At 27.3% G+C, this 25,448-nt stretch overlaps 1 protein-coding gene across 3 annotated transcripts in view; it reads left to right on the top strand.

Annotated features, from left to right (window-relative positions):
• LOC113555022 (putative inorganic phosphate cotransporter) overlaps positions 1-19,059 on the top strand; it is a 74,146-nt gene extending 55,087 nt beyond the window's left edge. For 2 of the 3 annotated variants that reach the window (XM_026959300.1, XM_026959298.1), the window contains 4 exons: positions 3,568-3,717; positions 3,947-4,079; positions 10,101-10,342; positions 17,642-17,839. In XM_026959300.1, the coding sequence (XP_026815101.1) occupies positions 3,568-3,717; positions 3,947-4,079; positions 10,101-10,342; positions 17,642-17,839 (723 nt within the window). Of the gene's footprint in view, positions 1-3,567; positions 3,718-3,946; positions 4,080-10,100; positions 10,343-17,641 lie in introns of all 3 variants that reach the window. The other variant, XM_026959299.1, reaches the window with a different exon arrangement.
• Positions 19,060-25,448: the final 6,389 nt, after the last annotated feature.

Here is a 25,448-nt window from a genome sequence, read left to right as displayed (position 1 = left end):
TCTGTCCAAATGTTATATATCATGTTTGTGTATAATAATATCCATCGCGATCGCTTCGAAATAGAACTAATAGTCGTTGTCGTGCCTATAATATTACGTTATTATGCACGAATAGTATGTGCGTATAATTTGTTAAATATATTATAATAATATTATTTGGAAATAAAATTCTGCTGTACACAGTTTATCTTTATTATTAATAATGAGATATTAGATTACGAGATTTATATCGTATTCGACAAAGCACTGTTTATGAACTAACACGTTATTAGTTTGGTGATAATATTTCTCCGTTAGCCATTTTTATTGATGTTTACACATAAAAAATAACTAATTTACGGGAAATATAATAACTCAACTGCAGGCGTATATTTAATAAATTACGTCTAATTACGAAATCCATAAAAAATACCTATTAAACGAGATCAAACGCGTCAAGGATAAATAATATAGACGTTTACAATATCGTGCGTTTAATATAATCGAGCTCACAAAACAGTAGCTTTTTAGCGTTGAATAAAATTTCTTTTTATTACGGTATTCAGTTTGACAGGAGCTTAACGTTTTTCACTCAATATATTACACAAAGTAGATTATACGAACATTGTATGGTTTTGTTTTTTGCGTTTCACTTATCATTTGTTCTGTGCGCATAAATAAAATACTCGTCTTGGTCATAATTTGTCAAAATGCTAAGTCTTACAATAACGTTAATTAATAAAACTTGTATCCGTTGTTGAAGGGTATTTAAGACATACTTAAAGAAATAAAGAATGTTTCGAAGTGTAAGTCTTGTAATTGACAACTTTTAGCTGTAACTATTTTGTCGCCTTATTAAAGCTTTGATAATATTTTTAATAGCTTGTGTTTTATTTCATAAAATATATTAATGTGTCTAACAAAATATGAAATGAACATAATATATTATAAATTTATAAAATTGGCATTCATTAATTTATTTAAGTATTATATATTTAGTATAATTGTGTTTAGATTTCAATAAAATATTTCGTAAATATTAATTGTTGATAATGTTGATGAAGGTCATATAACCGTATGACGTCAAACAATATAATTCGATATCCCAACAAATGAATTGAATTTCAGCCTATAAATTAATCAACCCCCTCGTACTAGGTGGAACTCTTATTCGAAATTTACACATTTAAAAGCATAAAACGTAATAATATCTTTATTCAACATTAGAACAAAATGTACAGTTTGTTAAGTGAGTTATAGCTAGTCACCTTTTATGGACGAATCCTTTGCCACACGATATGTACAATTTATTTATCTCTATTGGTATACTAATTCGTTTTTATTAAAATTATTTTTAATTAAATCATCTATTTTTTCATAATAATTATTATTTTCCGCGCAAAATAAAACAACTACCGTTGGCAATTTGATGAACTAAAAGGAAATTCGGAGAACATTAAATTATGCTGAATTGATCGAAATAATATACCCGAAAAATGCTATTATTTTGAATATTGATATATTGTTGAGTGTTATTAAACAAATTAGTAAGGTAGGAAATTATGTAACGTGCATGTATCCGTTTATACTATTCAAGTTTATTTACTTGATCTTTTATAGTTTTCTATAATATTTGCATACAAACAAAATATAAAAACCTTAATCAACTAAATTTTCCAATTTTTTTTTTTTTTTTTTATATACTTTACATATCTAATGTCTTTATTTTTATTTGCTTAATGTTATACATTTTTAAAATATGATAAACCCTTATATCAACAAAAAATTACTTTTGATATCCCGTTTAAGTATGAAATTTCCTTTCAAGCTTTCTCTCCGCCGTAACTCACTGGATATACATTATATAAACACTCCAACAGATACAACGGTAAGAGGAACACCTCCGTTCATTATTTATTTTATTTATGCTCCCGGGGATCAACTTCGGCGCGAGTTGCAGTGTGTTAAATTTATCAGTGTCCTAAATAATGATATTGTTTATGTTTTTTCTTGGGTTATGATTTTTCCTTTAACGTTTCTACTTCTAAATGCGGTTTTATCATATTGTTTATTTTTTTATCTATGCTTGTAATTTAATTTCTCAAATTCATCGTATTTTGATATCGTTGAACCTCGACTAGTGAATCTAATTACGGAATTTATGAATAAAATATAATTTAATCTTGTAACATTTTTTACACAATTAAGCCCGTTACCTTATTTTCAATTCCTCTGATTATTTAATCAATTTTTTTTTTTGCAATCTTTGTTTTTTAGTATTGGTCCAATGCTTGATTCTTGATTATAATTTATGATTTATGGATTCAAATAAAACTTTTAATCATTATTTATATAATTTAATTCTATAATCTCTCGAATTACATATGACGTGAAGATATTTTTTATATACAATTAATAAAATTGTTGTTTTACAACAAATAATAGTTTATAAGTCATGAATTATGTGTAGAACCGTGAAACTAAAAAAATATCTCTTAAAATATTACTTTATTATATACATAAGAATATAGTTGTATTAATTACTTGATTTTTATTTTAACAGATTATAATAAAAAAGGCACTGAACAAAATTAATAAATAAAGCTATATGTGACTAAAAATATTTGTATTACACTTTTTGTAAAAAACTTTTGATAAATTAAAATAATAAAAAACGTTATTGGCTTCATCGTCAAAGAAAAACGATTGTTTTAAAAAAACAATTTACTTTTTAATGTATTTATTATCTCAACATTTCTTATGAGTCATGATGTCTGTATAATTAACATTTTATTTGCATTTAATACATTTTTTTTTTTACTTTGTAATTATTATGCATATTTTTTTTAACATAAAATATGTCTTTGAGTCTCTGTTTATTTATGCAGAAATTTGTTATTTGAAGTTATGTACAATGTTCATTAAACTATTAATTTGTATAATTATAAATATAAATAAGAGTATGCCCTAAAAGGAAAACTAAATATAAAAGTATAATGTATTCCTTAAATAAATACGGTATTCATTGGAATATATAACAATATATCATAGTATATAATTTATTTTGAAAATAACTGATCGTATAAACTTTATACCTACACATACTGATTAAAAAAAAAAAAAAAAAAAAAAAAAAAAAAAAAAAAAAACAATAGCATTCCCAAATAATATATTATTATAACCAATGTGTTTGTTTGTTTGTTTGTTATTAAATACGCGGACATGCAAAATAATATACATTCGTAGGTGACCCGTGTTCACATTAGGCATGGCCGCAAGTACTGTTTGGAGTGTATTATATAATATAAACTATGATGTACGGAAATTCGAATCGTTTTATTTTACCTTATTTAAAAACATAAAAACTATACTATTCTCGTTTAGCGGCTACGCGCAATAATAGTCATGCGCAAGTGCACTGTATTGTAGTATTTCGTATAATATGCAATCGTTATGACGTCTCGGGCAATGGGTTTTTGGCCGTTGTGTGCGCAAGCAACGAGTACAGCACAATAGATATGTTATTGTTCGGCGGAACTTTTATAAGCGCAATCCCGTTTCTCAGAACTCGTTGTTTTTATTTTCCAGTCTCCCCCCGTGCCGTGGAGAAGCATATTAAAGTCGGCCCCGTTCTGGGCCATATTGGTCGCTCACATGGGTCAAAATTACGGATACGAAACGCTCATGACCGAGCTGCCGACTTTCATGAAACAAGTGTTGCACTTCAATATAAAAGCTGTAAGTATATATATATAAAACTATAATAATATTTTATTACATTATCTACGTATGTGTGTATACGCACTGTTGTGTTGTATAAATATTATAGGACACTAGAGCTATATTACCACTGTTGAGGAGGATGAGGGGAGGGAGGGGTTATTTACTTTATCATCGTTTTTATTGATTTACCTGTACTACTTCTCCGGTAATCGATATACATTTCCATTCGTTTGTTGTTTGATAGAACGGAACGTACTCGTCACTGCCGTACCTCGCCATGTGGGTGTTCTCAATGGTGGCCAGCCATATAGCCGACATGATGATCTCCTCGGAAAAGTTCACGCACACTGTCACTCGAAAAATTGTCAACTCTATCGGTAAGAACCACAATAACTCATTTTTACCGACCGCCAATACCTGGTTTACGGTTACAATAACGATATTCACCCAGTGATAATAATATGCGACGTCGAACCGATGTGCAGATGGCGGGTGGAATGTTTAAACATTATGTTTATTGTTATTATTGATCTTTTTGATCTCGTATCTTGGGTTTGGTGGGTACATATTTTAATAACAGCGTCTCATATAGGTAATAATTAATTTAAACAGCCGATTCTTTGTATTGAATTGCATTTTATGACCTTCGGCGCGATTTTGCACTAAATAAATAAACTAATAAGGTAAACGTTCGGAAAGAGTTTCCCATCAATGTTGTAATATGTTTGTAAAGTGCAGACCGTATTGAGGAGGTTTTGTATAGAACAAACCTTTTTAAAGGCTTTGAAGTCTTAGAACTTATCAAATTATAATATACGCATGTATAATACATTTTGCATGTTAAGCACATAGAAAACGTTTAGACGGGAAAATATAATTTTGTACCCTCGAGGAAAAACGAAAAATGTTAGCATGCTGTCTGCATTTAATTTATTTTCAAGGTTGTTAAAAAATTCACGAGCCCGAATAAAAAATGTTTACCGTTTACCAGATTTCTAAAATATTGATACCTAATCGAAAATCGTTAACAATTTAAAATAATGTGTGATACATTTGTTCGTTACCTGGTACGAATAAATGTATAAAAAATTAAACTTGAATGTTTAATATATAAATTATGATACTGTATTATAATATTTATGTATCAGATTTTAAATGTCATTGGTTGGAAATCGAGTTAATTTTTTTCAGCGTTTTCGTCTATACACAGTATGATTATCCAAGTATGTTCACCACCATTTCGTCTTTTAATAATATTAGTTTATTCAAATCATGACTTTTCGATTTGTTTGATAAATATTTAAAATAATATTTTAAAATATTTTATAAATTGTTATACCATTTAAAGAGCGTTGACGATATACACTTCTTTTTTTTTTTTAAATCAAAAACATTTATTTTAACTGTACATTATTAAGCTGATGATATTTTTAAAAATATTTATGAATCTAAGTAAAATCCTGCTTGGCGGAGGACTCTGTATAAACTATACATATATTATACCTTATTACCTATATTATTATACTATAAAATGTGTGTGTATTTTCGTACAGACCTATAAAAAGAAAGTATACTATTTTGAGATATTATTTCGACTTGCGACCATATATGCGTACGTGCATACCATATTCAAGTAGGCGAATGTGGTTTCGTAAAAAATAGTCATGCATTTAAGGTATCATTATCGCCGTTCCGTGACATATTGTAGTTATCTAACGATGCGTCTATAAATGACATTTTTCTATTCGCAGACACACATTTATATGCCGTATCCACGCCCGAATTGTTATTTAAAACAGTTCAAAACAACAGATATTATAATTAATTTAACGTATTCAACTTATTTAACTTCCTATATAAGACGATTATGAATTGTATTCCATAAAATAAAATAGAGTTTAAACTTACATTTTTTTAGATTAAAAAAAAAAATTTTCTTGTTATTGACTAATTTATTTTGAATATAAATAATATCAATTCACGGTGTGATATAATTGTAGTTTTTATGAATAAAATTAACACTATCACAATGATTTATAACGGTGTAACTGTGTAAGGTCACAATGATAGAAAACGAATATTAACCATGTAAAAACAAACGAATAAGGTATCTTCATCGAAACAATAAAAATAAATTGATATTTTAATTGTTTTTCACATATTATACATTCCTATTATAATTATATATATACACGCTAATCCTGTACAGTGTTACTCCTTGAAAAATTAAATAATACCAGTGGATTTATCCTGTCTTAAACTTTGTTAAAAGTAAAGTAAATTACTCATATTTTTACTACAGCCATTTGGTTAATTTTGAACAATTACAAAATTCTGCCTAAAATTGTTTACAATTATAATAAATATTTTATTTATGTAGCTTATTATGACAACCCTATTTAAACAAAAAAAAAAAATTGTTTTTTATGCATCATAAAATCTGTGTGATTTTTTTCTTTAAAATGCTAAATTTTAAAATTTTCCTCAAGATCCACTTTCTTAGATATAGGAGTACCTATAATGTATCAAATTTCAGAATCACGACTATGGTAGTCTTGACTATAGATCGTTTATACCCACACCTTTTATAAAAATAGATAAACTTATGTTTATTGATATGTATCTACAGTTTATTTTCGGGATAAAACTCTCTAATATTGCGAAAAAAATATATCACTAGATGAAAACAAATAGTTACCTTGCACAATATTAATCGATATAAGTCTTGTCCAATGATAGTCGTGTGACGTCAAAAGCAGTACCTAACTGCAGTTGTTGGTAATCTCAACAGCAATTTTGAAATGTTGATTATAGTAGTGCAGCCCGAGGGAAATCGCTAATGTAGGTAGCAAAAAAAAAAAAAAAATATTATTCCTATATTTGTATTAACTTTATATATATATATATTATATAGTATCACAATATAACAGCAATGAAAATACATAATGAGAAATCATGAATACTTGAAATATGTTTTCCTACAACACAGTATTATATTATTATTAGTATATATTCAAATAACAAAATTACGCTGTAGGCACATTTATAAATCAGAAATTATTTTTATTAAAATATTTATCAATATTGTTAAAAAAAAAAAAAGTGGGCAAGTGGGTATCGCTCTGCTGTATAGTAGAGATGTAGAGTAGGTCACTGGTCACTTTAATGGATGTGTTAAATTTGAATGCAATGACAGGTATGGTATCATTGTATACGAAAACAATTCTGAACGGAGATGATTTGTCAGTCAATGATTTTCGCGGTTTTAATATATTTCGTAAACATTTTTTAACTTTAAATGCTTATAAACAAAAATTGTGACTAACGATTTTTGATTTTTTTTTTACTACGATAAGTAAAACTTATAATAAACCTTGTATTAAATTTTAAAGATTTTTTGAACAGCCAAATTTTTTTTATCGGCATTTTAAGAAAAAAACTTAGAAAAGTCGAACATTTTAATTGTCTTTAAGTAGCTTAAAAAAGTTTAAAATATTCTGAAAATTTAATCGTAAATAGATAATCATAATATTAACATTTAGTGAAAATTTCAAGTATTTACAATGATTCGTTTTTGAGTTACAGCAAAATAAAAAAGTCGATTTTGTCGAAAAGTGGTTATGCGTAAAAATTCCTGTTTTTCCGTTATTTTTTCAGGGTTTTTCCCGACGCTTTTGAAAACTACTGACCCCTCAAAGTACCAACTAGATGAATCTTCCTATTCAAAGAGGGGCTGAAGTCAAAAATCGAAGTGTTATTACTACTCCAAAACGTGATGACAGACACACAAAAAAAATAAAAAAAAAAATATAAAAAATAAAAAAAAAAACACACATTGTAAAATCAATACATTCATCACTCCGTTCAGAATCTGAAATATATACTGAAAACATATTCTAAGCAACATTTAGAGAATGTTTTTTTTTTGTTCATAGTAAACTTCTTTTAATTAATATTGTTATAATAATAAGTCGTACAAATATAATACACGGTCAACACTGACATTTCTAATATTTTATTCAACCGCTCAAGTATATTTTTAAAAATGAATTTGAATAGTTACATATTTATTTAGTATCATAAGTTTTATTCTTTAGGAAATTTAAAAATATAAGCCTATTTGTTTCGTCCACATTATGTTAATAATATTTTTTAATTAAATCATTTCATCTCATCAATATTAAGGGTAGGTTACTCGACTTTGTTTGATGACTTGTAGCATTCGATAAAAAGTTCTGAGTAAGGTTCATTTAGAGCTGACAATGAATAAATCAACGTTTGTCTAAAAAAAATAAAAGATGCTTATTTAAGAAAGGTGGACTGATTATTTTCTAGATTTAAATTTAAATTACCCCATAATTTTATAAAGTAATTAAATTCTTAATAATTTATTACGCCTGATTTTCAAATAAAATAATTTTTTTGGTACATATTTCTTCATATAAAAGTATCTCACTTATCTATTGAATTTCTATATAGTTATTTTTAATTAAATAAATATATATATATTTACATTAGCATATGAGTGAACTTGTGTTCAATTACTCGTTATTAACAACAATACAGTTTTAAATGAAAACAAACTATCAATAAATAAAATTGCATAATAAACCGGTGTGTTCTGAGTTCATAATTGTACTTTATACGGAGTGATTCAAAAAGCATGCTTACCACCGTTTTTTCTCTTTAACAATGAATTTTTTAATCTTATACATTTTAGAACTTTAAGTGTATTCAAGAATCATGTTTTTTAATAATTCGAGTTGTATGCAATTTCGAGGAATTTCTTATGTGGTGGTATTTAGTTTTTTTTAAATCAAAAATAACTTTTTTGCACACTGTGTCCGATGATGATAAAATCAGATAATTTTTTTGAAATCTTATACATTTCAATCAAAATTTGAAAATAGTTTCTGAGTTATTAAATTTAGTGTACTGTTGATAATAGCCCGTGATAACTGATAGAAAATATATGTGGGTGATGATGATTTTAAAATTATGCCATTCAATATTATTATATCTAATTCAGTTGTAAAATTTGTAAAAACTGTCCGAGTATCGAAATGTAAATAAGAACTGGACTAAATGTTACATATATTTTATATTTTATAAGTATTACTAAGGACTATATTATTGCTAGTGTATAAGTTACTTGATTTAGAAACTGTTCAAATTCCGATTTAAATGTGTCAAAATATACATTAAAATATCCAATAAAAAATTTACATTAAAAAGGGTAATTCTATTTTTAAATAAAAAGAGTGTTACTCCTTAAACAGCATAAAAAATCTAACTATATAAAAACATGATCCTAAAGTGTACTTAAAAATCCAAAAAGGAATTAATTAACGATAAAAATGCGTTTTGAGCAAATTACGCTGTATAATATATTATATTCATCCAAAAACTCTGATTATAGGCCATGAAATTCCGATCACTATACGAAAAATACATTAATTTTAAATAGGGTATTTAGATGATAATATGTATTACACTGAACAAAATCTAAAATGGATACAATAGTAATAATAAAAAAACATAAAAATAATAATAATAATAATAATAAATATTTTCACAGGAAATTCGATAGTTTTTAATAGATCCTTTGCACATGTATATTGTAGGTATTTTAAATAAGGCACTGTAAGATATGCAAAACTTGTGTTATTTTAAAGGACCGATATTATACGGTTGACGATGATACAGCGATGAGTTAACATAAAAAATAAAATAAAGTAGTGGATTATATATTATAACTGCAGAAGCCGCCGCCGAGGTTATAATATCGTTAGCGACACGTTCGTAAAGCTAATTTCCGGTCGGAGGTCGCTTTAATGATTTCCGATTACGGACCGAAATTCGACGACGAGCCATCTGCTAAAACTGCTGCTTATAACAGAATAAACACATTGATCGACGATGGATATGAAAACCGTAGAGTGCCTGTACAACAACTATTATTATATACCATAATATACTATATTTTAGTGTATAAAGGGATTCCGTTGATGTTGCTGAATATGCAATGTGTACTATATTATGTATTATACGTACGATGCCATCGGGCAACTGTTATTATCATTATTATTATCATAATCAGAGAATCAGGACCGACTCGAGTGTTTCAACTGACACTTAGGCATACGACGGCTTTCCCGCTCCACCTACGTCCCTACTTTTAGTCTTACAAAAACGCTGTATTAGGCCAACGGCAGTCAACCCCTAATCTGATCCCTGTGTTCTGAGTGCCATCGCCATTCTGATAAAAGTTGAATATTGTTATTATTGACGCGTATATTATCGTTCATGTATCGAAAACGGTACTACGACGATAGTTCTAATAAATGATCGGGTCGAACTTTGTTAATTTTTTCTTCTCTCCCATCCTCTGTTTCTAGGTCAATTCGGTCCAGCAATAGCGCTGATCGCTGCTTCCTATACAGGCTGCGATCCGTACCTAACTGTTGCCATACTGACCGTGGGCGTGGGTCTCAATGGCGCCATTTACTCGGGATTCAAAGTCAACCATCTAGACATATCGCCGCGGTTCGCCGGAATACTGATGAGCCTGACCAATTGCTTAGCCAACTTAGCTGGTCTATTGGCCCCGATCGTTGCCGGCTACGTTATTGACAAAAGGGTAAGTGGAAAGTTATATTGCGTAAAGGTGATGGCCGGCGAACGCTAGTCAACACCTTGCAACGTTATTATAGTTTATTACTTCTATTAATTAAGGTCTTAAACCTCTTAAATTATATTGCAGATAGGCATATTTAAATAATATCATGTTTGGTGTACCATTTATCGTCTGTAATAATTAGTCATATTAAGCGTTATAAAATGTTGAAAATAAAAAATAAAAATTAATAAATAATAAAAATTTGAATAATTTGATATCCCAGTCAAAAGCAGTGTTATCATTCGAATGAGAAAAAAACATTGCTATTTTGGCATGATTTCATCACATAACTATGATTCTTATTATCTCTTTCAAATGCGAATTGTATCGCTTGATTTCCTGTAATGAGTGATGTATCAAGAAAATCTTAACCTCAAAACCCATCAAACTTTGAAGGTGAAAATGCCATTATCTATTTCTTTTTTCATTTAGGTTTTTGATCCATCGATTCTATTGTTTGTTTTGTTTTTTTACTCTTTTGTTTTTGAGATTTTACCCAATGACTGAACACAAATACTTTAAAAAAATAATGGTCGAGTTTGGTGGCCTAAAGTATACGTGTATTTTTACACGGAGGAAAATATACTTTTCAACTAATTACTGTAAAGTATATAGTTTCTTTGAAAAAACAAACATTTTAATTAAAAACATCTTTTTTTTTAACAAAAATTAATATGCATGAGGGGAGTACAAAAATACAAAAATCTACCTTGTATAATAATGTCTCCGTGTAAAAATATATAATACCTTCTTAATAAGTAATTCTTGATTCATAGCAATGCGTTTAATTTATCATATTAAATTAAAAAACTTTTAGTTGAAAAATAAAAAAATTAAGCCATAAAATATTAAAACATTATAATATTATAATAATCACCTAGCTACATTGAAATATTCAATGGTTTTATTTTGCAATGAATCATACAGGCAGGATTTAGATAATATACGTACACCTTTTATTAATGTGTTTGAAAGCAATCAATAGCATATTAATACATTAACACGACGAGTTACTTATTATATTATGTTTATCAGACAAATATTTTTATTCAAATATTTTTCAAAATTTTAATATTTATATAAACAATACATATTTAAAATATAAGAGATATTTTAAGTTTAATATTTATTTCTAATTCGCCAATATGACTTATATCATACCACGACTTAGTATTGAAAAGCTAAGTCTATAATAATACTATATTCAACGAGATAGCTTGATAAAAATACTTCAAATATGATACTTAATTAAACTTGTATAAAAAAATCGTATACATAATAATTAGTAATACCGACATAAATAAATGTATAATTTATAAAATAATTAATCTTGATTAATAAAATCTAAAAAATATGAATGCTTAAATTATGAAAATAATAATGGTAGGTGTTAATCGTTTTGAATCATCCATGAAACATCGTTTAATTAATGTTGTATTTAACTATATCATGTAAATTATATCAATTTAAAATTCTAAAACCCTAAGAAAATTTCCACGTATTATTATTATGTCTATATGGTAAAAAGTAAATAAAATAAAATATTATTTGTGTTAATCTCAAGTATTTATATAAGATATTAATTTTGATTTAAATATTATATAATTAACGTGTCTTTTGTTAAATCGAATGTATTAAGCGTGATTAGTGTGTGACTATAGTATTTTTCATGTTTTTTGGGAAAGCTACTATAAAATTCCAGATAGTTTTCTGTGCATCTTTAACAAAATTCCAATATGAAATAAAATATAGAAACTATTTAAAAATGGTTTTATTTTTTATGACCCTAATAAACTAAATGAAAGTTTTAAATACTTTATTACAAATATGTTTATGTTCTAAAATGGAATTTTTTTTCCATCAAATTTGTGATGATTAACATAAATTGTATGCTACAAATGCATATTTTTTACAACATTTTCATGTAAACTTCCATACAGAGTTTGCATGTTAAATTATACTTAATGAAATTACAGTGTTTACTGCCCTATAATGTTTTTTAAACTAGGTGAGGAATGAATAAAATGATTTATTTATCATGATATTATCATAAATTTGCATTAAACTGATCTGATTACTACTTTTCAACTTCTATAACGATTGATCGCAATGCGATATGCATTGGATATATGTATGCAATATACCTAATGGGATTTTACAACACTAATTTTACACCTAAAATACATCTTAGATAGTATTCTTTACATATACAAAGAATTTGTTGAATATTTGTTTGAATAATAAATAAATATTGTGTATAATATGTGTTAGTGTGTGTGTGTGTGTGTGTGTGTGCATATGTGTATTTCAACAAAGTACATTCAAATTTTGCAATACGAAATAGCAAGGATTACTGTAAAACTTTATCTAACTCGCAATATACGTATGGCATATATAGTATGATGTGTTACAAAGTTAAAGTAAATGCATATAATAATATTATGATATGTATGCGTATACGTCTGTACGTTTATAAATGAGCATACACATATTAATATGCAATAGATAATTACAAACAGGTATAACATTTCGTCAAAACGATTTAGGCAATCAAAAAGTGCAATAATCTTTAAATAGCACTGAAAAGTATTGATGATTTAAACAGATAATATTAAAATACAATAATCCTTAATAAATCATAAATATTTAAAATAAAATGTACATGCAAATATACATATTTTACAGTACGAACAAATGTGTTCCTATTTAATGGGCCTCGCTATACCATATATTTAAGGAGCAACGTTTAGGCAATTTTCAATCATTGCGTCGCCTTCCGGGATCTATGTTTAGTCGTAAATGAATATTAGTGTGTGTGTGTGTGGTTCAATGCGGGCACCGCTTCCTTCGGCACTATCGTCCAGATAGACGTAATCATTATCGTAAATCGTAATCTTTATCGCAATATCGCATATCAAAAATTATGTTTTCTTGTCCGACAATAATAAATAGCTGCAAATAGTCTGCGGTGTAACGTAATTAGTATTGTTTATTAGGTAGTACATTAGTAGGAAAAAAGTCATTCTGCCCTTTATTAGTATAAAGTATAACTCCGCGAGTCTCGCCCAAGCCTCAGTTACCTTTAAACTTACAATCAGCCAATAAAAGAACACACAGGCTTTAACATAAAGGTTTAAAATTTAAAAAAATAATAATGGCTGAAAAGGGAAAACAACGAATCATATTAAACAGCTGCTATATTAATTTTAATGTAAGCATTATAAATTATAATAATTGTGATAAAATAGTATTAAATTATTTAGATAAAATTATAATAAAATATGTACAGTGTATAATAGCTTATTATTCGAAGTATTATGTGTAGCTTATCCCCTTTTTTTCTTTCTTCGTTTTTGCTTCCAAAATATAAGCTGGGTTTCTTATTGACATACTTCTGGTATGTCTGGAATCAACCAATTCAGAAAGTAGACAATTAAAGAAAAACATTTTTAGTTTCGGAAACATCTTGTTATCCCAAAATATATCATCGCGTATTCGCGTTCTATTGTTTCATATTTTATACCTTCATTTGTACAATATGCTATCATACCAAATCTTCGTCCAGTAACGTGTAGTTGTCCCTGAACTCGGTAGTAATATCTATGGTTGGTATTTATTACTATAATATCTTTATTTTTATTAATTTTCCATAATGTAATTTTTCTTTGAAATATTCCTTCTTCGGGCGTTATATTTGCTGCTGATAAAGGACATTTAAGTTCAATTAATGTATCATCGCCGATTAAACCATTAAGTGTTGCCCCTAAAAAATAATCCTTGGAATCTGTGAATAAACCACATTTTGATATTTGCACATCTAAAACTTTTTCCAATTCCAATCTAGCCTCTTCTTCATGTCCATGCCCATACTCCATTGCTTTACAGTCTATATCAGATTTATGTAGTATACTTTTAACTACACTATCACATGCCGTGTCATTGTGTAAGCAAATAATGCGTCTAAAATTCGAAGCAGTAATAAAATCTCTTCTGTACTCAAGCCATATTTTAGATTCCGATTGTTCAATAGTTTCTCTTTCAATAATTTTACGATTAGCTGACATTTCCTTTAATAGTTGTAAAACATTTTTTTTTTCTTCTTCGTATTGTTCTTCTGTCATATCCGATTTTTGAGAGTTTTCGCCATACGATGAATCTATATTATCACTTCGAAATTTCAATTTTTTTCTATAACTTTTATGTCTTACTTCATTTTGACGATTTTGTTTATTTTGGCGTTTCAGTTCTAACTTCATTGATAAACATTTTGTTCCAGGGCTACGCTCGAATAAAGTTTTGTGTAAGAAATAAAGTGGGCGTTTTGTATTTTTAATTACTGTAGCTGCAGAAACACGGCCTTGGTATGATCTATTCATGGCAAAATTAACTCTTTTTCCACCAATTAATTTAGCGATAATACCGTTCAACGATTCGACGACATTACTGTCAACATTGTGCATTAGATTGCGGCTGTGTCTGACAAAATAACGAATAGGTTGCATTAAATTATAATAAAATTGTGAATCTGTAGCTTTAATTTTTTCTAAATAATTTATGGTATTTTCTTTGTTGCAAAAATAAGACGAGCATTTATTATGTTGTCCAAAAATGTGATCAATTGAGTTCAAAATATCATTTCGTAAATCGTTATCGTTATCTTTATTTTTTCTTCTGTATTGTATCGTTGAAACTATTCCTTTACGCAATCTTAAAATATTATTTTGTCGACACGTATTGTTGGAATTAGAAATAGTAGTTTTTGACAAAAAACCATGTGGTGACGAGGCCCCTTAAATCAATATTTTAAATTGCGTTTTTTTCAAAGAATATTCAACTGTAATAATATAGTTAAAGAACTTTCAAAATATAATATAATAAATTCATATCGCGTGTCATACACATATAATATACATAAAGTTTATTATTATTCTTAATACTGTTTAACATAAAAATTAAATAATATAACTATAATTAATCAAGCATTATATTTAAGTCATTTTAATTAATTTAATAAAAATCCATATTTTAGTAAAATGCTATTTGCATTAATAATAATTAATAATAATTTCTTTATTCAAAAAAATAATTGTTTACCACAATGAAGTTATCTTAACAATAGCATGATGGGCTAATGGAAATATTAAGGCCTTGTACACAATATATTTTATTATTTACTATTGTTATATTATTCAAAAGCACTTTACTTAAAATATTTTTTCATAACAAAATTTTAATTTATAAAATTAGAGCCGTTTAATAACAGTTTTATGTGTTATATATAATATAATATTTTTATGTGAAAAATATATTCAAAATATCTCGTTGAAAAATTGTGGTAAAATAAAAATTATTTTTAAATCATTAACTTTTTTATGAAATAAAATAATAAACACTTGTCATGGCAGTTACCCAGTTTTTATTTTATTTTACTTTAATATTAATCCTTTCATTTTCGTGATATAAAAGTCATATTTATAGACTCAAAGGTAGATTGGGAAAGGCAGTAAATCGTGTTAACAACTCTATTAGCTGTAAAATGAATATTACTTCAATCTTCTGATGATAAAACTTCACCTTTAATCATTCAAACTAGATGTTAATAATTGCATTGTTTTACCTATATAACCTATAAAGACACTTCTATCAGGAAAATTTTTTATAAAATATTAACTTCTTAATTTTTAATTTTGTTTCTATTATTTTAAATTAATACCAATCAATAATGTCAATTTCATTGTTTAGACTTTTAATTTTATAAAGTTTAAGTTCATATTATTTTTATCAAACAAAAATTCATTTTTAGTTATTGGTTACATTTCTACTTAAAATTAGGGTCACTTAAAAAAATTTTTTATTTCTTCGATCATTTTAATGATTTAATGATTTTGAATCTGGCAACAGATTAGTCATTATTTTTGTGATTAGTTTACGTATAAATAAAATTGATAATCACCTGCAGAGTCATTATATAATTTTCGTACTAAAACCATTCGAAAGTGCATGTTATTATTTTGTGGCAAGGAGAGACATATTTTATTGGAAGATAGATAAAATAATTTTGTTGCCTTTATGTGTAATAATAGTTCAATGACTTTACTGTGATGTTAAATATAACAATATACAATTTGATCTGAGACAAAATGTATCATAATGCACGTAGGTATATAAGAGGAAACAAATATGCGCTGATGTCCTCTTAAATGAATATCTTTATTGGCATTAGTTTAATCATTTAGTAACCATACTAAAATATAAAAATAAATAATAACTAATAATATAACCTTATTCATATTTGTGAAGTTATTATTTCAATTTATGTTGCTCAGTATATTATTGCTAATCATATATAAATATTTTTTTTTTTTTTTTATCAATTTATTTCCGATTAATTACAACAATTTATGTGCATACAAATAAGTATTGAATAAAACCATTTCTTTGCCTCTACTGTAGACTTCACAGAGTTTGATTGTTTGAACTTTAGGCTTTCCTATTATATTTTGATCGAATTTCGTGGGGAAAATCATAACTATATGGGTTAAACTCACTCAAAATATTCATCTTATTTTAGAGAAACCAAACAATATTTTTGTTATAAGACTTACGCATGACAAGTATATGTGATTTTAACCTTTCCACGTTAGACTCTGGTTTTCGAAAACGATATCGATATCGTTAGGTCTATATGACCCTGAGACAAGTTTTAATTCATCAACGTATAATAATTTAATTCAAGATATTGTTATGGTATGTGATATATGTATATATAAGACATACTACTCAATATTCAAATTAGGATAATGGTTAATCTGATCTCTCCCGAATTACCATACCAAATAAGAAACTTAACCCGAATCAATGACAACCCGTTAAATCCGGATTAAAAATGTCCGGATAACACCCGGACCATGAATAGGTATAATATAAATTATAATGCGTTATAATAATTATATGTACCTACACATTATTATAAATTTTAATATATACAATATCGATACAATCGCGTTAAAACCAAAAACACAACACACGGGGCGCTTAATACTATTTATATAATATTATTATACCAAACAACATGTATAAAGTTTATCGTAATATCAATCGATGCCACTGCTAGCCATGATATGCTAACCCAAATATAGTGTAATATAATAATACCTATATGCAACGATGATCGATAATATTACTATAACATAACGTGTATTATAAAATATATTTTACTCTTATACTAATTTTTCCTTTTATGCTCATTAAACGTTTCAGCCCACCCAAGCAGCCTGGAGAGTGGTGTTCATAACGTCAGCGGTCGTGTACATGGTTTGCTGTACGATTTATCTGATATTTGGCAACGGCACTCGCCAGCCGTGGGACAATCCGTCCAACGATCAAATTAATTTGGAGCACAAGAAAAATAAAAAGAAGAACAAGATGGCCATGGACATCGAGGACACCGTTCAGTGAACGGCGACCCCTAACGTCGTACCCACTGTCACCCTATACTCAACAACCCCAGCTCCCCCTCCCCACCTTGCTCCCAAAATAACCATAAAACCACCCACGTCCCACTAAATCAACTACCATCCCGGCCGAATCGCGCGAGTATTCCATGTATATTACATCTATATATGGACGCGCGCGCACGTTTTTGTGTAAAAGTGAATATTGTGTTGGTTAACAAAACAAAAAGTAAAGCACATCTGTGAAAAGGTTTGAAATATATAAAAAAAAAAAAGGATAATTCTTCGTAACGGTATATTATATAATATAATATTGTTGATAAATGTATACACACTTTATTTATTATTTCGTTTTAAAAAAAACTTAATTTTTTTTAGATTTACATTAAATTTACTTGGGTGTCGAATCTTGACACCATAGAAAGCACATTCTATTAATTATATTTATAATTATATTTTTTTATAATAATTATTAATGAATAATTAAAAAAAAGTCGATGTTAGATCATTATTGTCTATTTTTAAAAATAAAACTTATTTAATGGATAAAATATGAAAATAAGTTAAATTTTTCGTTCTATATATGACTATTTAGCTTTTAAAAGATAAAATAAAAATATATATGAAAAATTGTGATATTGTTAGAAGTATATTGTTGCTCCGGAAAAGTACATAGCCTGATGTGTTCTTGATTTTCTCAAAATTTATGTCTTCCCCATTTAAAAACATTAATTATTCCCTCTCAATTTTCCGATTATATTTCGATAGATTGTAAGTAAAAACGAGTAAACGCAATAAGATTAAATATATATGATTAATTATGTAAATTAAAAAAGAGAAAAACCAAAAAAACCATAATTTGATTATTATTAAATGATCTTGTGTTCCTTCGACTAGCTCAATATATTCGTTGTTTTAGACATGCATGTTTTGATAAAAGATGTGCAAAATGTAACTAAAAAATTTAAATAATCTTAAGCAATAAATAAAATAGGTCATAATATTTGTTTTTCTGTAGGTGACATTTTTTGAGAGCGTGTATGGTGAACTGGGCATTTCACGAAAGGGGAAATTATGTAAAAATTTCTCATTAATTTCTTTCACATTTTGTCAGTATTTTTTTTTCACATACATATTATAAAATTATTAATTATATTATTATCACTGCATAATTTTTTCCAATGTGATAGTTATTATATTTATTAAATTATTCGTTAAAAGATTTATTATTATAGAAATAAAGTTACATTTTATGTTTAAGGGTCTGTTTCTGGATTATATATATTATTGTTGTATTCATTTTTAGGATTTGTCGTTTAGTGAGAATGATAATATTACTGTTACAAATATTAATAATTATAATACATTTTTAATTAAAAAATAATACGTTATAATAGTTATTTATTAGAAATCCATTAAGAACTACTCTATGTACCATAAATGTTATAGGATAATATATTATATTTATATATAATATATATAAAATGTATCATTTTTTTTTCTAAATTACTACTATAGTTGAGCCGATAAGTTACCAAAAATCAAAACAAACAAAAAAAAAAAAATGTAATAAATTAAATAAAACTCAATAAACAGCATATGACGAGAAATGTATCTTAAATCACTGCTCTATCGAAATAAAAAAAAACTATCAAACATAATATATATATATATATTTATTTATTATATTATACATGGCTCATTATTTAGTAGATAGTTTATTATTATCTTAACGTTATGTTAATTTGTTTTTACCTTATCCTTCTATTTAACAGGGTAATAGTATTATTTAAATTTAGGCCTAATATTATTATATAGTACCTAACTTAAGTTCATACCATTGTCTGATGATAATGATGATAATATTATTATTATTATTATTATTATTATTACTTAGGATATTTATTTATTTAATATAATTTATTTATTATTATTTTTTTTTTTTTACCTTTAATTTGTATTTTTCGCACGTTACTTAAGCACAGTTAATTTTTATCACTGACTTTCAAATTTTACTTATAACTAGCAAGCATAATGATTATTTCTTTAACCCTTGAATGTTGGTAATGTACGATAAAAATCAAAACATTTTTGTCACCCCGACTAAGTTTATTGATATGAAATCATAGAATACAATACATTGTAATATTCCATTAAGGCGAAACCATCAATTCGCGGATGTTCTAGTTTTTAATTAATATCGTTCATACAATTCGGACGGGGGTCCATTTAGATGGTAGGGGTGGGGATTATTTCAGAGAAAAAAAATCTAGTTGTTAATTTAAATAATAACAGATGGACAAACAAAATACAAGGGTTAAAGAAATACATAATTATTTATTCAATTAATGTATTTTAAAAAGAAGCGCGACCCAATTTAAATGAACATTTATTAATCCGAGACCACACTCGCGTGCGATGCTGTATCGTACGTTTTACTGTACTTATATTGATATAAAATAAAACAAAATTAAATGACTGTTCATTAGTTGAAATTATGTGTTTATTATTGTTTAGGTTGTCAATTATTATTCTAGAAATAAATACATGAGTTGTCAATAACTGTTATTATTGTTGTTTTTTTGCATCCTGAAAAGAACCACCTTATTTTGACGACTCGTTTATTTCGTTGTATTGTTTCAAAGAACAACCGAGTTAAATGCGACCTTACGTAAAAACATTGTAAATATTTTAAATGCAATATTGATAAATAAGTTTTATTTTCAGATATGTATTGTGATCCACTCATTCGGGTAGAATATTTCGAAATAAACTACAAGACGACAGTCAGTGCATACACTGTTGACAATGTTTGTCATCATTAACATATTATAGCACCGTAGTGAAATCGACGAGATAGGAGAGCGGACGTAGAAATAAGTTCCCCGCCTTCTCTTTGTTCGTCACAATATCGAAAAAATTAAAAGAAGAATTACCGCAGTCGAGCTCAACCCACGACAGTGCAGATAACAATATATTCTCTAATTATATGTGATTTTTTTATTTAAATGTAAAAAAAAAAATAGATCCTGAAGGTAGGAACATTAAATTTATCCCATTCGCGGAGTTTTCAACTTAGAAACTGGTGGCAATAAGTGCGCAAGCCAATGATGTGTTCAACGATACTTGTTCACAGACTACGTGTAAACTTTCAGGTTCGATACTTATAAAACGTATTTTATAACAATCACGCGAACTTGACGAATAGAGTCAACCTTGCAAGTAAGTTACAACGATGGTTAAATTCAACATAAGGTCGAGAATGAGATACCATCTATAAGTCGCAAAATCGTAGGTATTTTAAAAATATTTATAAAAATCGTGTTAACGCACATAAGCGTACACAACGACGATGGAGAATATTATATATTATACGTTTAGTCGTACATAATATTATTACGTGTACGCCGTGCACTTGCTTAGCACGCAACGTGAATTTCACATGCGTAAAATTCATACGTGTAACATTATTGTTTTTATTATTATAAAAATTTCTATATATATATATATATATATATTATACATACCCATACCCTCGATGCGTGTTGGTAAATCACTCTCCCCTGTTTCCCGTGCACATTCATAGTGTGGGGCCGTATTATTAAGATTTTATTATTATAATATATGACAACCATCAAGTACGATATACGAATCGATTTTCACATTTAGTAGGTTACGTCACAATAAACAAGGTTTTGACAACAAACATTTATTTTGTTGTCTCGAGTATCATTGAAAAACATTAAATTTTTTAGTCATATACTCTTATCCGTGCATATATATAAAGACAATTTAAAACGAATTCGATTCTAATATTTTATGTACTATTGTCCTAATGTTCTTATTCCGTGAGTTATGTTTACTGATATGAATCAATTTTTGATCATCAAAGATGTTAAGTTTGGAAATATTTTTTCATGGTTATCATGTACTATTAAGAATTTTTAATGTTTACATGAAGTGATAGAAATATAGAAACCCGTAAAACGCGTGATACACTACTATTGATTTACCATATACTTGAAATTCTTAAGAAAATAACTATTTATTTAATATTCGAAATAATATTTGTGTATGTAATAATATGTTTTAACGAACAATAAGATATTTTTCTAATCCAATTTTTATGTCTGTGGTTTGTCTATTCAATAGACTCTATTATGAGATTTTTGGTTTCAAATATTTTATGAGTATAACCCATCTATTCGATATCAATCAATTTTTTATGATCACAACAGTACAGGTAGTAGAATCACATACATTGATAAGTCGTTAGATTAGTACGTTTTATTTGTGTAATTTAAATGCGTTTAGTGTTTTCTGCAATTTTATATGATGTTCCGCGTAAGGTAACGCATTATATTACTATGATATCATTGAAACATATTATTTTGCCACCTAAAATTAATTACTGTGTTTGTCACCAATCGAAAATTATAGTGATTTCTAATCTTTCAATTATGTTAATTATGGATTTTCGACGTTTACACATTACAATCGATCGGAATAAGAATTTTTTTAAATTTTAATGGTCGCTTTTAATGGCCATCAAGATTTACATTGCATCATTATATTGTAATTTTTGCGTATAATGACTTTTATAAGAAAACCGTAGAAACTATGTTACAATGTATACTAATCAGCGTCATATAAAGATGTATAGGTACCTAGTAAGCTAAACCATATTATAATACGATATCGCCAGTGCACTTATCTTTGACTGCAATGCCCTTAACAGTGCGGTGGTCTGAAATATTCAAATATCTCTGTACGTTTATTGCTGTGTGTAAGACGTGTTAATTTATCAACTGAAATGATTCGATTTTTTTTTCTAGCCGTTTTAATTCGGCCAAGGAATAAGATCAATATCCTGATAAAACGGAGATGGGTGCGCACCTGAAACCTTTTGAAGAAAGTAGTTTTTCTTTCGGTCGTATATTTGTACCACTGGACAACCTGCCGTTTTACTTTGGATAAAACTACGTTATCCGTTTTGATTAAGGACGACAGGAGAACAGTTCGGTTTTTTTAAATCGATTGCCCCGCACAGACGACTATATAATACGATTCTCTCGGAGGTATTGGAACGTAATTGAAATTAAAGACGGGTGCGCGTAGAGTTAAAATGTGAAGAAGAAAAAAGGTTTATTATATAAAACTCTGAACCGCCGCCGGTGGCCACAAAACCCAGTATAATATATACTTTACGAACGATAATGGTAAATAAATAATATTGTTACCGAAACGTTATTAAACTTACCGATTTTTCTCATTTCTTTTTTTTCCACGCTTATCCGTTCAAATCACGTTTTGTAATTATTTTCAAATCGATAATGTTATTATTAGGTAATAAACGAGCTTCCGAGTATTTTTATTTCGATTTTATGACATGTATAAGCTGATATTATATCATAATAATAATTGAAGGCCTCACTGCAACAACAGGGCAAGTCTACTTTTAAAATTTGTCTTAGCCAATGGAAAATTAAAAAAAAATGATCTTGAGTCGTATACACACATTGTTGTCATAATAAAATCGTGTCTTAATATATGGCTTCTCTAGTGCATATTATATTATATTCTTGAAGTTTGAAAGATACCTATGGTCTTTCCGGGTTTTCACTCATGAAATTTAAATATATTTTCAAATATTTACTAATTATTAAGTAAAAAAAAAAAAAAAAATGCCTTACAATCAATAACAACCAGTACAAGTGACTTTCAACGTAAATAATATTGACCTATTGAATAATACTTTGTACTGATTTTAACAACATGGAGTATAATAATGTTTATGTTCATTATTTTGGCATGGACTTGCATTACTTTTTGATCATAAAATATGATATTTCTTACCTAACTTAGCTAATACAGTACGTATGACCAATATATTAGTTGCAAAAACTAGCCAAGTCCGGGATTGCCTCGTTTTTGACTATAAAATACTAAACGAGGTAACTCCATTTGCACGTTATCTCAGTACATAGCAATTGGACAGACCTAGTTTTTTTTGGACAATATTAACCATAATAATATGGCGCATTTAAAACATTCAAATCTTATTAAAGTGGACTTTCCTTATTGTTGCAGTGAAGTCTTCAATAATTGAAGAAATAATTATTATTTAGAAATGTTAATTTCAATTTTGTACTTAGCTATATCTATATGGCTACATAATAAAATAGATGTCGGTAGAATTATTTTTATGCCATTAGTTTTTTCTTTTAACGATAGTTCATTTTTAATACTTGATTTGTTTGAAAGTAAGCGATATATTCTAAAAAACTTATATTTTTTTTTAAGTGCTATTTTTATTCTATAATGGTGATTCTTTTTAACTTCAAAAACTTCAAAAAGTGTTATTACTAATAATTATAGTGATAATAAATCACGAAAATAAATGTTAAATCAATGCATTATAACTCTACTCAAAATAAAATACATTTATATATATATATATATATATATATATTATAATAATTGTTTACATACATTGCCAAAGGTTTAAAATATGAAAAGAAAGCGCAAGGTAGTTACATACGTGGGTTCTACTCCTAGAGTAATGTGTAATAAGCTTCAACTGACGAGTTCTAAAAGAATTCATTTTGATAATAGGTATTTGAGCTCTTATACTTTTTTCAAATATCTTGCACAACCACAAATATTCGTATATCGTTTTCAAACGTAAACATTCAACTGTTCTTAATTGGGTCCTAAGAATTTCAATGTAGGTACTATTCTTATTTAACTTATACAAATCCATTTATTATTTAATGTTTTTTTATATATATATATAATAATGTATAAATAAAACGAAATTTCTACGTAGTTTGGCAATAAAACTAAACAATTATAAATTAATACTTTATAATAATACCAAATATATTTATATTATATAAATATAATAAAATAATACAATGATCCCAAATCGAATTTCCCTTTAAATTTAAAATCACTAAGCTTTTTATCAATTGCGCCTCAACCGTAGTAACGAACACTCGCTTGTATGTATTATTTGTATTGCTTATATCTTTGATTAAATATATATATATATATGTAACCGTCTTCAGATCTGTCATATTATTATTTTCGTTCACTTGATAACGTCTGGTTGGGTAAGTGTATTATAATATACACGTATTATTGTATCATGATATACCTGAGACCACCCGAATCACTACTACAACTCTGACTAAATCGTTAAAATTAATAGCAAACGGAAACCTTCCCATCTTCACCCAATATCTAAGTATTTTGAACTTATTTCATCGTTTAGCTTTTTTCTCTCTGTATAATCATGCCAAAAATGTAAACATTAACACACCAAAGAATTCTGAGATCCAACGGCTTCAATGAGTTCAAACATAGATGTATATATTTTTAGTTATCTTGTTGTTTCATTCTAATTATTAATTTCAAACATTTTATATCGATTCGCTAGGTCAACTCAGTACACTATTTTCATTTAATCAATAGATGCAATTGCATTTTTATTAGTTCATTATTGTTCGCTGGATGCCAGTTTGTCGAGAAACCATTTACGAATTTATAATACTAAATAGAAACTTTTTACGAACATACAAACATAAAATTATGTATTACAAAATTATACA

This window comes from Rhopalosiphum maidis, chromosome 2 (genome assembly GCF_003676215.2).
Source record: "Rhopalosiphum maidis isolate BTI-1 chromosome 2, ASM367621v3, whole genome shotgun sequence".
Lineage (NCBI taxonomy): Eukaryota > Metazoa > Arthropoda > Insecta > Hemiptera > Aphididae > Rhopalosiphum > Rhopalosiphum maidis.
This window is presented reverse-complemented; position numbering and strand designations above follow the sequence as displayed.